Source organism: Mus caroli, chromosome 7 (genome assembly GCF_900094665.2).
Source record: "Mus caroli chromosome 7, CAROLI_EIJ_v1.1, whole genome shotgun sequence".
Classification (NCBI taxonomy): domain Eukaryota; kingdom Metazoa; phylum Chordata; class Mammalia; order Rodentia; family Muridae; genus Mus; species Mus caroli.
In genome coordinates this window covers 18,589,999-18,602,448 of record NC_034576.1, presented here as the reverse complement: position 1 = coordinate 18,602,448, position 12,450 = coordinate 18,589,999, and the positions used below count along the sequence as shown (strand labels likewise).

The 12,450-nt window shown below is 52.6% G+C and overlaps 1 protein-coding gene across 3 annotated transcripts; it reads left to right on the top strand.

Annotated features, from left to right (window-relative positions):
• The first annotated feature begins 1,211 nt into the window (after positions 1–1,211).
• Fosb (FosB proto-oncogene, AP-1 transcription factor subunit) lies at positions 1,212–8,590 on the top strand. Of its 3 annotated transcripts, XM_021168565.1 has the most exons (5): positions 1,212–1,948; positions 3,823–4,143; positions 4,599–4,706; positions 5,995–6,150; positions 6,291–8,590. In XM_021168565.1, exons 1-5 carry the CDS (start codon positions 1,823–1,825, stop codon positions 6,291–6,293), a joined length of 714 nt encoding a protein of 237 aa, XP_021024224.1. In that variant the 5' UTR covers positions 1,212–1,822; the 3' UTR covers positions 6,294–8,590. The 3 variants fall into 3 exon arrangements, with proteins under 3 accessions (XP_021024224.1, XP_021024222.1, XP_021024223.1); XM_021168563.2 differs by having other exon boundaries at positions 5,995–6,456; XM_021168564.2 differs by lacking the exon at positions 4,599–4,706 and having other exon boundaries at positions 1,219–1,948; positions 5,995–6,456.
• Positions 8,591–12,450: the final 3,860 nt, after the last annotated feature.

Sequence of the window (12,450 nt, the reverse complement as noted above, 5' to 3'; positions counted from 1 at the left end):
GATGGGACTCAGGTTGTCAGGCATGTGTAGCAAGCTCCTTTACCTGTGAACCATCTTGCTGGGGCTGGTACCTGCTGATTGCTAAACACATGCCACCGATTATATTAATGCACTAGTATTTTATTTATTTATTTTTCTAGAAAGGGTTTCTCTGTGTAGCCCTGGCTGTACTGGAACTCACTCTGTAGAACAAGCTGGCTTCGAACTCACAGAGATCCCCCTGCTTCTGCTGGGATTAAAGATGTGTGCTGCTGCCGCAGCTGCCACCACCACCAGACACCACCAATTATTGTTCAATTATTATTGTACACACACTTTCTTTTCTGTCTCCTGAGCTAAGGCTTCCAACACCGTCAAGCCTGTGGGTTCCTACCTGCTCCAATTCTGCAGGTCCCCCAGATTCAGGGACCCGGAAAAGCCATCTATTCTTTGCTTTGCTTAGCTATGAGTACTGAAGTTTTAGATCAGGGAGGGAGCATATTTTCCAAGCTCACCGAGTCACACAGAATCCGTGACAAAGCTAGTGGGGAGGGGACTGCATCCTTACCCATCCCTACACCTGGGGATATCACAGACCCTCCAATTCCCCCTGAGCCTCAGTTTCCCCACCTAGACTGATTACACCCCTCTCGCCAGAATCTGCACTGGGGACCTTGCTCTTTTTCACCAGCGGGGGCGCTGCACTGGTTTGGGGAGGGTGGGGTCCCAGGGGTATAAGCAGACCTGGGATCTGGGGTTGCACCTTCTCCAAACAGGGTCAGCAGGGGCCTTCCGAGGGAGTTCAGGCGCCTGTCAATCTCAGTCTCCGGGACAGCGTGGAACTGCGCAGGCGCGGGCGGGTTCCGCACAGCGCAACAGCGGGCGCGCGCGGGAGCGAGGGATTCCCTCTGACGTAATTGCTAGGATACCAAACAAACACTGGGCCGCGCTGGCCGAACTCCTTATATGGCTAATTGCGTCACAGGAACTCCGGGGAGGGCGGGGCGGGATCCCCTCCCGCGAAGCCCCTCAGAACGCAGCCTTGGGGACCCCCGAGACCCCCAGGGTCACACTATGGGCAGGTGGCAGGTGCACGAGGCCCTGGGGGGCGCCACAAGGAGCTCAGCCGGCGGGAAGGGAGAGTTTGGGAGGTTTGTGCATGGAGTTGCGGGTGACGCAAGCGGGGGGGCGGGTCCCGGATGCATAAATTCAGCCCGGCAGCTCAGGGTTTCATTCATAAGACTGGAGCGGCTACGCCGGGGACACGCGGAGCCGGGGCTTGCTGGACTTGACTACTGGTGACTCTTTCTTTTTCTTCTTGGAGGCCGTGAAAAAAATATATATATATATTTATATGTTTTTTTAAACTGGAGAGAAAGTTTTGTGGGTTTCCTTTTTGCAAGACTCTTTCTAGATCGTTCTTCCGATTCGTCCGGAGGTTAGACTTTCTTTCTGTGGGCTTCTGGATCGCGCCCCTCTGCTCTCCCTCATTTCTTGGGACTCTTGGACAGGATTGGAACTGCATCTGAAGCGCACGCTGCACCGCGGCACTGCCCGGCGGGTTTCTGGGCGGGGAGCGATCCCCGCGTCGCCCCCAGTGAAACCGACAGAGCCTGGACTTTCAGGAGGTACAGCGGCGGTCTGAAGGGGATCTGGGATCTTGCAGAGGGAACTTGCATCGAAACTTGGGCAGTTCTCCGAACCGGAGACTAAGCTTCCCCGAGCAGCGCACTTTGGAGCCGTGTCCGGTCTACTCCGGACTCGCATCTCATTCCACTCGGCCATAGCCTTGGCTTCCCGGCGACCTCAGCGTGGTCACAGGGGCCCCCCTGTGCCCAGGGAAATGTTTCAAGCTTTCCCCGGAGACTACGACTCCGGCTCCCGGTGTAGCTCATCACCCTCCGCCGAGTCTCAGTACCTGTCTTCGGTGGACTCCTTCGGCAGTCCACCCACCGCCGCCGCCTCCCAGGTAAGTTCTAGATCGTAAAGATGATACTTTAGTGGTTGTGTGTGTGTGTGTGGGGGGGGGGTTCTTTCAGGCTAAAATGTAGATTGAGTATCCTCTCAAATAGAGACGCGCCAAAACCCGGGATCTGGGATTGCAATAGCTCGGTTTGCACTTTGGTTTTTTTGTTGTTTGCAAACTGCAAAGAATGGAGTGATGTTTGCAAAAGGTTATTTGAGCGGAGCGCGGGAAAGGAATGCAGCTGGGCAAACGTTGGCGATGCCCGGTGCAAAGTATATACCCGGTGGTTAGCAGAAGCTGAGAACTTTTAGCCGAAAGCCGGCTCCCTAAGCCGAAGCTAGGCAAGTAGGGGAAGAAAAAGAAAACAAAAAATCCCAGAGAAGCTTCCAGTAGCCTCCTCCTCTTCCCTCCTCCTTCAAAACGCGGACTGCAGGTCCGCAGTCACCCTCCACCCAGCAAGAGTTAGGGCCTCGAACCCCGGTCACGCTGCCTCCGCCTCCTGCGCGGAGACGTAACGGGGGACCCGTGCGTAAAGGCTGACGCGCTGGAATCCTCCGTCTGACGCGGGGCACGCACAGCGCGCAGCGCCCCCTCCGCCCGCCCCGCCCCTGACGTCCCGGGCACGTTCTATTTTGGAACGGCGAGGCCACGTTGCTAAGGGAGGGGGCAGCGTGGCTTTGTGATTGGCTGTCGCGGCACGAGCTTTAGCCAATCAGCGTTCCCTTCCTATTTGTAGAGCGTAGCTCCCTTCCTTGCTTTTTGTGGTTCGTCCCGTGCTGGGGGTCTCCAAGAGGGAGAGCTAGGGAATTCTTGTCGCGATCGGGGGACTCGTTGTCACCCCATGGGTCTGCGAGGACCTTGTGTGGACCTGGTCCTGTTGTCATAAGCTAGAGGCTTTTGGCTGAGTGTTAGCGCCCCTAAGAGGGAACTGAAGGCCTCATCCCTTCTCCAGGCACACATATACGTGCTCCCTGAGCTCTAGACACTCAGTCCTTCCGAGGTGTTCAAACACTAGATGAGCTAGCTTACGGAGAGGCAGCCAGGTGGTCTCTAAAAGGTCCGCCTTCCCTTAGTTCCCAGGGCTCTGATTGGCCAGGGATTCAGCCCTTCCCTCGCCACGCCCCCTAGAGTAGTTAAGCCTCTAGGATTCCACTTGCGGGAGGGGGGGGGGGCGTGATGGACGCTTCTTGGGTTCGGGGACGCAGATCCTATGTCACCCCATTCCCTGCAAGACAGTCTGAGAGATTCTCGCTGTCACTTTTCTCTGCCTATTAGTTCACTGAAACCTGTCAGTCTCACTGGAGAAGAGATAGACACTCGGAAGGGATGCTCGCAACTCTTAGGCCGGTCCCCCAACACCGTTGGAACTGGGATCTCCGCCCCTGCGGGAGCCCTCATGCAGTGGGGGGTGTGTTTGTGTGTGAGTGGAGGAGAGGAAGGCTTGGGCTAAGGCCTCTCCCTCTCCCTCCCTCTGTGGTGGGGGTGGGGTGTTTTGGCTGTATGTGTGTGTGAATGTCTGTGGCTACATCCCGGGAGGTTTGTCACCAGGTTCTGTCCAGCCTCCTCTCCCACCCACCCCCCCACACCTAAGAGTCACCAACCCGGGGTGTGATTCACCACCCGCTGGAACCGTGCAACCTTTCCCCGAGGAAGAAGGAGGAGGTAGAAGGCAGTTGAACAGAATCTCTCATTAACCACTGCGTCACGGTGTAGTGGAAGGGTGGGTGTTGTGGCTTTTTGCCTGTGACACACACATCCACACCCGCTCACCCTGTGCTCACTCACAGGGGTCGGTGTGTGTTATGTGTGTTGGGCGTGTGTGTGTCGGTGGCTTTGTTTGTGTGTCTACGCCTGTGTGTGTATGTCTCACCCCGTAGGAGTGCGCCGGTCTCGGGGAAATGCCCGGCTCCTTCGTGCCAACGGTCACCGCAATCACAACCAGCCAGGACCTTCAGTGGCTCGTGCAACCCACCCTCATCTCTTCCATGGCCCAGTCCCAGGGGCAGCCACTGGCCTCCCAGCCTCCAGCTGTTGACCCTTATGACATGCCAGGAACCAGCTACTCAACCCCAGGCCTGAGTGCCTACAGCACTGGCGGGGCAAGCGGAAGTGGTGGGCCTTCAACCAGCACAACCACCAGTGGACCTGTGTCTGCCCGCCCAGCCAGAGCCAGGCCTAGAAGACCCCGAGAAGAGACAGTAAGTATGAGGCCCCGGGAGTTGGGGTGGAGGAGCCTAGCTAGGGATGTGGGCTCAGTTTGTACAGTGCTTGCTGGCATGCATGAAGTAGATCCCTTGCACAGCATAAGCCAGGGGTGGTTATGCAGACCTGTAACCCCAGCTCTCAGGAGGTGGAGGCAGGAGGAACAGGAGTTCGAGGCCAGCCTGTGCTACTTATTGAGTCCAGCCTGGACTGCAAGAGATCATTATTTTCAAAAGTTGGCCTGGGAGGGGGGGTGGTGAGGGAAGTAAGAGAGGTGACAGTAATTTTGTCACTTAATAGTTGAAGGTTCCTCTGAGGCCTCAAGCATGAAGGAACTTTACCATTCCAGCCAGTGAGGAGTAGGGGTTGTTATTTGGAGTTCAGGAGGAAGGAGTTTTCTTAGAGCTGATAGAGGTACCCCCAGATCTCATGGTCCTTATCTCTGACTCAGCTTACCCCAGAAGAAGAAGAAAAGCGAAGGGTTCGCAGAGAGCGGAACAAGCTGGCTGCAGCTAAGTGCAGGAACCGTCGGAGGGAGCTGACAGACCGACTTCAGGCGGTAAGGAGGAGTCTGGGGGTGTCTTGAGGCTGTGCTGGGAGCACTCTGCCTTGTTCTTCCCCCGTTTCTCACTGTGCCTGTGTCCTAAACGAGGAAACCCCCTCTTAGGGAACAGGGGTCAGTGTAGGCTGATGGAGTGGCTCCATACGCATACTCAGACCCATGCCCACTTACTTTCGACTGTTCCCCACTTTCCCTGAATATGTCCCCACATGTCACCCTCCTGGCTTTCTCTCAGCCTAAGGAGACAAGCTGGAGGAGGCAATTCTCTCGCCTTTTTTCCTTCCCTAAATAATAATCCATTTTGCCTCCCTGCCTCCATTTTATTTTTCCTGAGCCAGGGATCTACCTGTGTAGTTCAGCCCTCCTCCCCCAACTTGGTAGCCTCAAGTTTCAGCCCTTGGCTGAGATGCCATCATCCCGGCTGGCTCTGGCTGGAAACTATTTTGTGCTAAGTCAATTCCTTACCTGCTACTGCAGCTATCTACAGTTCTGCCGAACTTGAGCTGGTGGCGCCCACCAAACCCACTTCTTTCTCTCTTCTACCTCAGTGTAAACCCCCCACCCACCCACCCNCACCTCATGCCTGCCCCTTGAAACCAGGGCGTGTCTCTGATTTCCCGTCGGGAGGTTGAAGGAGATGGGTAACAGGACCTCATTAAAAACAACACATAAGCATTACCTACGGACTCAACAAACTGTAGTGTTTTTCTTTTTTCCTCTCTCTTAAAAAATTATTTCGTTTGTTTATTTATTATTTGCTTATGTTTGAGTGAGTGCTGGTGCGCCACAGCACACATATGAGGTCAGAGGGAAATTTTCAGAGTTTGTGCTCTCCTCCCGTGTTGTGGGTGCTTGCTGGAAATCTCCTTGACTCAGTGAGCTACAATGCTCCCTTCTGCCCTTTAAGGCAGAGGACTCCTTAGTACAGGGGGACCCTTTCCTCGGCCTCTCAAAGTTGAGATTACAAATGTTCACCATCACACCAGGCTTGGAGTTCTTGCCTATCAGAGACGTCCACGCCTGCCTAGCCTCTTCCCAACCATCTCTTAGTCTAGTGGGGAAACCGAGGCACCTAGTAGCATAGTCTTTTTAGGGGACGTTCCTTTTAGGATTTCCTTTTAGGGGACGTTCCCCTCAGTTGGGAGGGAGCTGTCCAGCCCGCTGGATCAGCAGCAAGAAATGTATGAGTGTGGGGTTGGGGCGGGTGAAGCTACTCTGTGTGGTCGCTGACCAGCAATTCTCCTTTCTCTGTCTCCTATGACCTGGCCCTGCTGGGCTCCATTAGGAAACTGATCAGCTTGAAGAGGAAAAGGCAGAGCTGGAGTCGGAGATCGCCGAGCTGCAAAAAGAGAAGGAACGCCTGGAGTTTGTCCTGGTGGCCCACAAACCGGGCTGCAAGATCCCCTACGAAGAGGGGCCGGGGCCAGGCCCGCTGGCCGAGGTGAGAGATTTGCCAGGGTCAACATCCGCTAAGGAAGACGGCTTCGGCTGGCTGCTGCCGCCCCCTCCACCACCGCCCCTGCCCTTCCAGAGCAGCCGAGACGCACCCCCCAACCTGACGGCTTCTCTCTTTACACACAGTGAAGTTCAAGTCCTCGGCGACCCCTTCCCCGTTGTTAGCCCTTCGTACACTTCCTCGTTTGTCCTCACCTGCCCGGAGGTCTCCGCGTTCGCCGGCGCCCAACGCACCAGCGGCAGCGAGCAGCCGTCCGACCCCCTGAACTCGCCCTCCCTTCTTGCTCTGTAAACTCTTTAGACAAACAAAACAAACAAACCCGCAAGGAACAAGGAGGAGGAAGATGAGGAGGAGAGGGGAGGAAGCAGTCCGGGGGTGTGTGTGTGGACCCTTTGACTCTCCTGTCTGACCACCTGCCGCCTCTGCCATCGGACATGACGGAAGGACCTCCTTTGTGTTTTGTGCTCCGTCTCTGGTTTTCTGTGCCCCGGCGAGACCGGAGAGCTGGTGACTTTGGGGACAGGGGGTGGGGCGGGGATGGACACCCCTCCTGCATATCTCTTTGTCCTGTTACTTCAACCCAACTTCTGGGGATAGATGGCTGGCTGGGTGGGTAGGGTGGGGTGCAACGCCCACCTTTGGCGTCTTGCGTGAGGCTGGAGGGGGAAGGGTGCTGGGTGTGGGGTGCAGGGTGGGTTGAGGTCGAGCTGGCATGCACCCCCAGAGAGACCCAACGAGGAAATGACAGCACCGTCCTGTCCTTCTTTTCTCCCACCCACCCATCCACCCTCAAGGGTGCAGGGTGACCAAGATAGCTCTGTTTTGCTCCCGCGGGCCTTAGCTGATTAACTTAACATTTCCAAGAGGTTACAACCTCCTCCGGGACGAATTGAGCCCCTGACTGAGGGAAGTCGATGCCCCCTTTGGGAGTCTGCTAACCCCTCTTCCCGCTGATTCCAAAATGTGAACCCCTATCTGACTGTTCAGTCTTTCCCTCCTGGGAAAACTGGCTCAGGTTGGATTTTTTTCCTCATCTGCTACAGAGCCCCCTCCCAACTCAGGCCCGCTTCCACCCCTGTGCAGTATTATGCTATGTCCCTCTCACCCTCACCCCCACCCCAGGCGCCCTTGGCCGTCCTCGTTGGGCCTTACTGGTTTTGGGCAGCAGGGGGCGCTGCGACGCCCATCTTGCTGGAGCGCTTTATACTGTGAATGAGTGGTCGGATTGCTGGGTGCGCCGGATGGGATTGACCCCCAGCCCTCCAAAGCTTTCCCTGGGCCTCCCCTACTTCCACTTGCTTCCTCCCTCCCCTTGACAGGGAGTTAGACTCAAAAGGATGACCACGACGCATCCCGGTGGCCTTCTTGCTCAGGCCCCAGACTTTTTCTCTTTAAGTCCTCCGCCTTCCCCAGCCTAGGACGCCAACTTCTCCCCACCCTGGGAGCCCCGCATCCTCTCACAGAGGTCGAGGCAATTTCCAGAGAAGTTTTCAGGGCTGAGGCTTTGGCTCCCCTATCCTCGATATTTGAACCCCCAAATATTTTTGGGCTGGCATACTTAAGAGGGGGCTGAGTTCCCACTATCCCACTCCATCCAATTCCTCCAGTCCCAAAGACTGTCCCTTCCCTCCAGCTTTCACCTCGTGAGAATCCCACGAGTCAGATTTCTATTTTTTAATATTGGGGAGATGGGCCCTACCGCCCGTCCCCCGTGCTGCATGGAACATTCCATACCCTGTCCTGGGTCCTAGGTTCCAAGCCTAATCCCAAACCCCACCCCCCAGCTATTTATCCCTTTCCTGGTTCCCAAAAAGCACTTATATCTATTATGTATAAATAAATATATTATATATGAGTGTGTGTGCGTGTGCGTGCGTGCGTGCGTGCGAGCTTCCTTGTTTTCAAGTGTGCTGTGGAGTTCAAAATCGCTTCTGGGGATTTAAGTCAGACTTTCTGGCTGTCCCTTTTTGTCAATTTTTTGTTGTTGTCTCAGCTCCTCTGGCTGTTGGAGACAGTCCCGGCCTCTCCCTTTATCTTTTCTCAAGTCTGTCTTGCTCAGACCACTTCCAACATGTCTCCTCTCTCAATGACTCTGATCTCTGGTCTGTCTGTTAATTCTGGATTTGTCGGGGACATGCAATTTTACTTCTGTAAGTAAGTGTGACTGGGTGGTAGATTTTTTACAATCTATATCGTTGAGATTTCTGGGTGGAAATGCCTGATCAGGAGAAGGGCCTGCCACTGCCGACCACAATTCATTGACTCCATAGCCCTCACCCAGGCTGTATTTGTGATTTTTTTCATTTTGTTTTTTTGTATTTTGCACCTGACCCCGGGGGTGCTGGGGCAGTCTAGCACTGGGCAGCTCCCCTCCCCCCCCCTTGGTTCTGCACTGTCGCCAATAAAAAGCTTTTAAAAAACTGTATCCTTCAGGTCAAAGTGTCTGTTTTCCTGGGCACCTACTACATGGCTTCCTTTCAGAAAAACGGACTTTGGATTGCTAGGAAGGTCTTGCTGGCACTTAGTGGGACGCCTAACGAATCAGAACCTACAGCGGGACTAAAAGGAAATGGATACTTGCTAGGTTTTCCCATGTTCCCAGGCTGGGCCACCTACTTGAAAAAATAAGGGGCAGAAAAGTGTAAGGTACAAATTTGGTGAAGGGTCTGGGAGACTTCATGATCAGAAAATAATTTATTCAGGACCTTTGGGTGTGCAATGACTTCAGCAACAGCTAAGGGCAAGGTGTAAAAGCTGGGCACACTTGTAAATCGTAGCATTTGAGAGGTGGAGGCAAGGGGATCAGGAGTTCGGTGTCATGTGGATGGTAGATACCAAGCGCAAAGATCTGCTATGGGGAGAGGGCTGGTACACCAGGGGAGCCAGAAGTTGGTGGTGAGCATAGTGGAGGGCAGGTGGAGAGTGAGAGTTAGCCTCAGGGAGATTCTACAGGCAATGATGCAGAGTTCAGACGCTCCTTTGGAAGCACTAGAGAGCCGCAGCAGGTTTTGAGCAGAGGAGAAGGTTAGCATTAGGTGGTCTCTTCTAGCCCATCCCAGGCTGAGGAGGACGCTGAGGGTTTCAAGAAGGATCGAGAATGGAAAGCAGAGGAGAAGAAGGATCCAAGAGGCATGGAGGAGGCAGAACACATATCTCTTCTTTAATAGCGAGCCTGGAAAGGATAACTCGCTGCAGGAGGAGATGCTCACCAGTCGGGTGGTCTAGGGGGTTCTTGGAAAAGAGAAGGCATTTGCTCGAGCCTCGGTTCCCTCATTCTCGCTCTTCTGTCAGCTTGTCTTCCATTAAGTGTGTGTCTCAAGGCCACCCTGCTCAGGACTCCTTGTGAGATGACCTTCTATGCTCGAGTTCATTAAAAACACAATTGCCTGGTGCCGCCGTGCTCTCTCCACTGGCTCAGTTACCTCAAAGACCAGGGCTAAAGGTGTGATCACAACTGTATCCCCATTACTGCTCCAACGCAGAGACAGGACTGAGCCGGAGTGAACAAATGAATAAAAATGACTAATAATGCATGCGTGACTAAATACATAAAAGAGCAGATGACTGGATGAGCAAATCGTTTAAGGAGAGACAGCAACATCCTAGAATTTTAGAGACTAATTTAAATCCATTTTTGAGATGTATTTGGCCGGAAATTCCTGGGAGGAAAAAAAGTGTAAGAACGAAGAGAGAATAAATGAGAATAGGGGTTATCTTCAGAGAGGTTAACTCCGCCCTCGTCGCTTTTGTACAAGAAATGTGAGTTGCAAGGGGCAAAATGGGATAGATACTCCCGCCCGAAAGGTGGAATTGAACCACTCTGTCGCTAAACAGCTACAGGTTTGAAGCCTGCACCCCAGACCACTGAGGATCATCCGGGCGGGATGGACTATTTTCGGTTAGTAATATAAAGGCCAGATAATAATACTTTTTACAGTTATGGTCACTATTTGTGGTATACAGTAGATAATTAATTTCAATGATTTCGAACTTTTTTTTTTCACTTTTTCTTGTGAACATGTGTTTCCTCAGTAAAGTGTTCCGTGAATGACCCTACTAACTCAAAAGTAAGTAGCTTCATTTGCATAGCGCCTTGCATTCTGGGAAGCAGCGCCTAAAGTGCCTGTTTCCCTAGCTAAGAGCAGAATATTTTGCAAAGTGAAAAGTCAGTTTTATTTTTGTTTGTTTGTTTGCTTGCTTGTTTGTTTGTTTTCAATGGAAAAACGCGGCCCCTCGTAGCAGATTTCGAGATTTTCTGCAAGCGAGAAGCAAGACTTTCGTAGGGTCTGATGGCACGCGGCCGCAGAGCGACACCTGCTGTTCCTTTGTAGAACTGCAAGTATGTAGGGAATCTACTGAGTCCCTAGGTGATGGAGTTGACAACCAACTCGTTCCCCTTGCGTTTAGACGCTAAAAACCATCCGTTTTTTATATCTATGTGATTAGCCCAGGGAAACTAAGGCACAGGCATGGACAATACCACAGCCGAATTCCTGTAGCCCAACTCCCTAGGGGAAATGAAACCTACTTAGTGTGGTTTGAATATGCTTGGCCCAGGGGAAGTGACCCTATTGGCAGGAGTGGCCTTATTAGAGGAGGTGTACCTTGTTAGAGGAAGTGTGTCACTTGGAGGCGAGGCTTTGAGGTACGTACGCTCAAGTCTGGCCAGTGGGATCCTGGCTGTCTGCAGAACGCGGTCTCCTTCTGGCTGCCTTCGGATCAAGATGTAGAACTCTCAGCTCCTTCTCCAGCACCATGTCTGCCTGCATAATGCTTTGCTTCTTTCGATGATGATAATGAACTGTGCCTCTGAAACTGTAACTCAGCCCCAATTCCATGTTTTCTTTTATAAGAGTTGCATATATATATATATATATATATATATATATAGTCTCACTCTTATGCAATCTTCCTGCCTCAGCCTCCCAATGGTATTACAGGCATGAGTCACAACAAGCAATTTAAATCTTATGATGACTTATAAGAAGACAGAAAATCAGAGTTCCTTTACCTAGTTCACAGATCCTTACAATCTAACCTCTTTCGCTCCATAAACAGCCCTACCCCACCCTCCTGGAACTGCTTTGAGGGATGCTGCAGGCTCTCATAGGCACACTCCTCCTTGGTTAATCTCCTCAGCCTGGTTGCCTTCCCTCCCCATGTCCATGTGGCCCAAAGCCTCTCATCCTGCTCGAAAATACCACCACCTAGTAAAACCTCCCCGACCTGACCCCGGTTTAACTATTAGAAAAGGGTCACTTTCTCCCCTGCAACAGACAACCAAACCACCACATGCTTGTCACTTACTACCTGACTGTGTAGGTGAATAGATGTCGTCACAACCTTTCTCTGAGCCTCAGTTTCCCCACCTGCATAATGCATCTGAGACACAGAATTCCCTAGAGCTGTGGTTCTCCTCATGTGCTGGGACCCTTTAATACATTTCCTCATGTTGTGGTGACCCCACCACCACCATAAAATTATTTTCATTGATACTTCATAACTGTAATTTTTCTATTGTTATGAATAGTAATGTAAGTATTTGTGTTTCCCAGTGATCTTAGATGACCCTGTGGAAGAGTCATTCCACCCCCAAAGGGGTCCCCACCACAAGTTAAGAATTCCTGGCATAGAGGAATCACAAGGAACCAATGAATTACACTTTGGGTCGACTTTTGGGCTGGCCTCTGGGAGGCGCTAGAGCTAAATGACAGCTACATCAATTCTGAAACTTTGCGTTTGTGTGTGTGTGTGTGTGTGTGTGTGTGCGCGCGCGCGCCCTGAGTTGGGGTGCTGAGATAGACCAGTGGCTTTAGTGTTCCTGGACCCACTACTCACCAGAATTCTCCCCTCACCTGATTCTTTGATGTGAACACTGTGTCTTAGAAAGCATCTTTAGAAAACGTTAAAAACAACAACAACTATTTTTTCATGTAGGTGCGTGTGCAAGGACAACTTGCAGAGCGGGCTCCGTCCTTCTACCATGTCCGCTGGAGGAATCACCTTTACCCTCCAGGCCACCTTGCCATCCTCCGTGCAGGTGTGTGAGATTCTGTGATTGTGACCTATGCCCTTTTCCTCGCTAAGCCAGTGCCTCATGGGGGTGGGGGTGGGGGTGGCAGTAGCAGCAACAGTGAACTAAAGTTTAAAAGTAGAACTCGGAGCCGGGCGTGGTGGCGCACGCCTTTAGTCCCAGCACTCGGGAGGCAGAGGCAGGCGGATTTCTGAGTTCGAGGCCAGCCTGGTCTACAAAGTGAGTTCCAGGACAGCCAGGGCTACACAGAG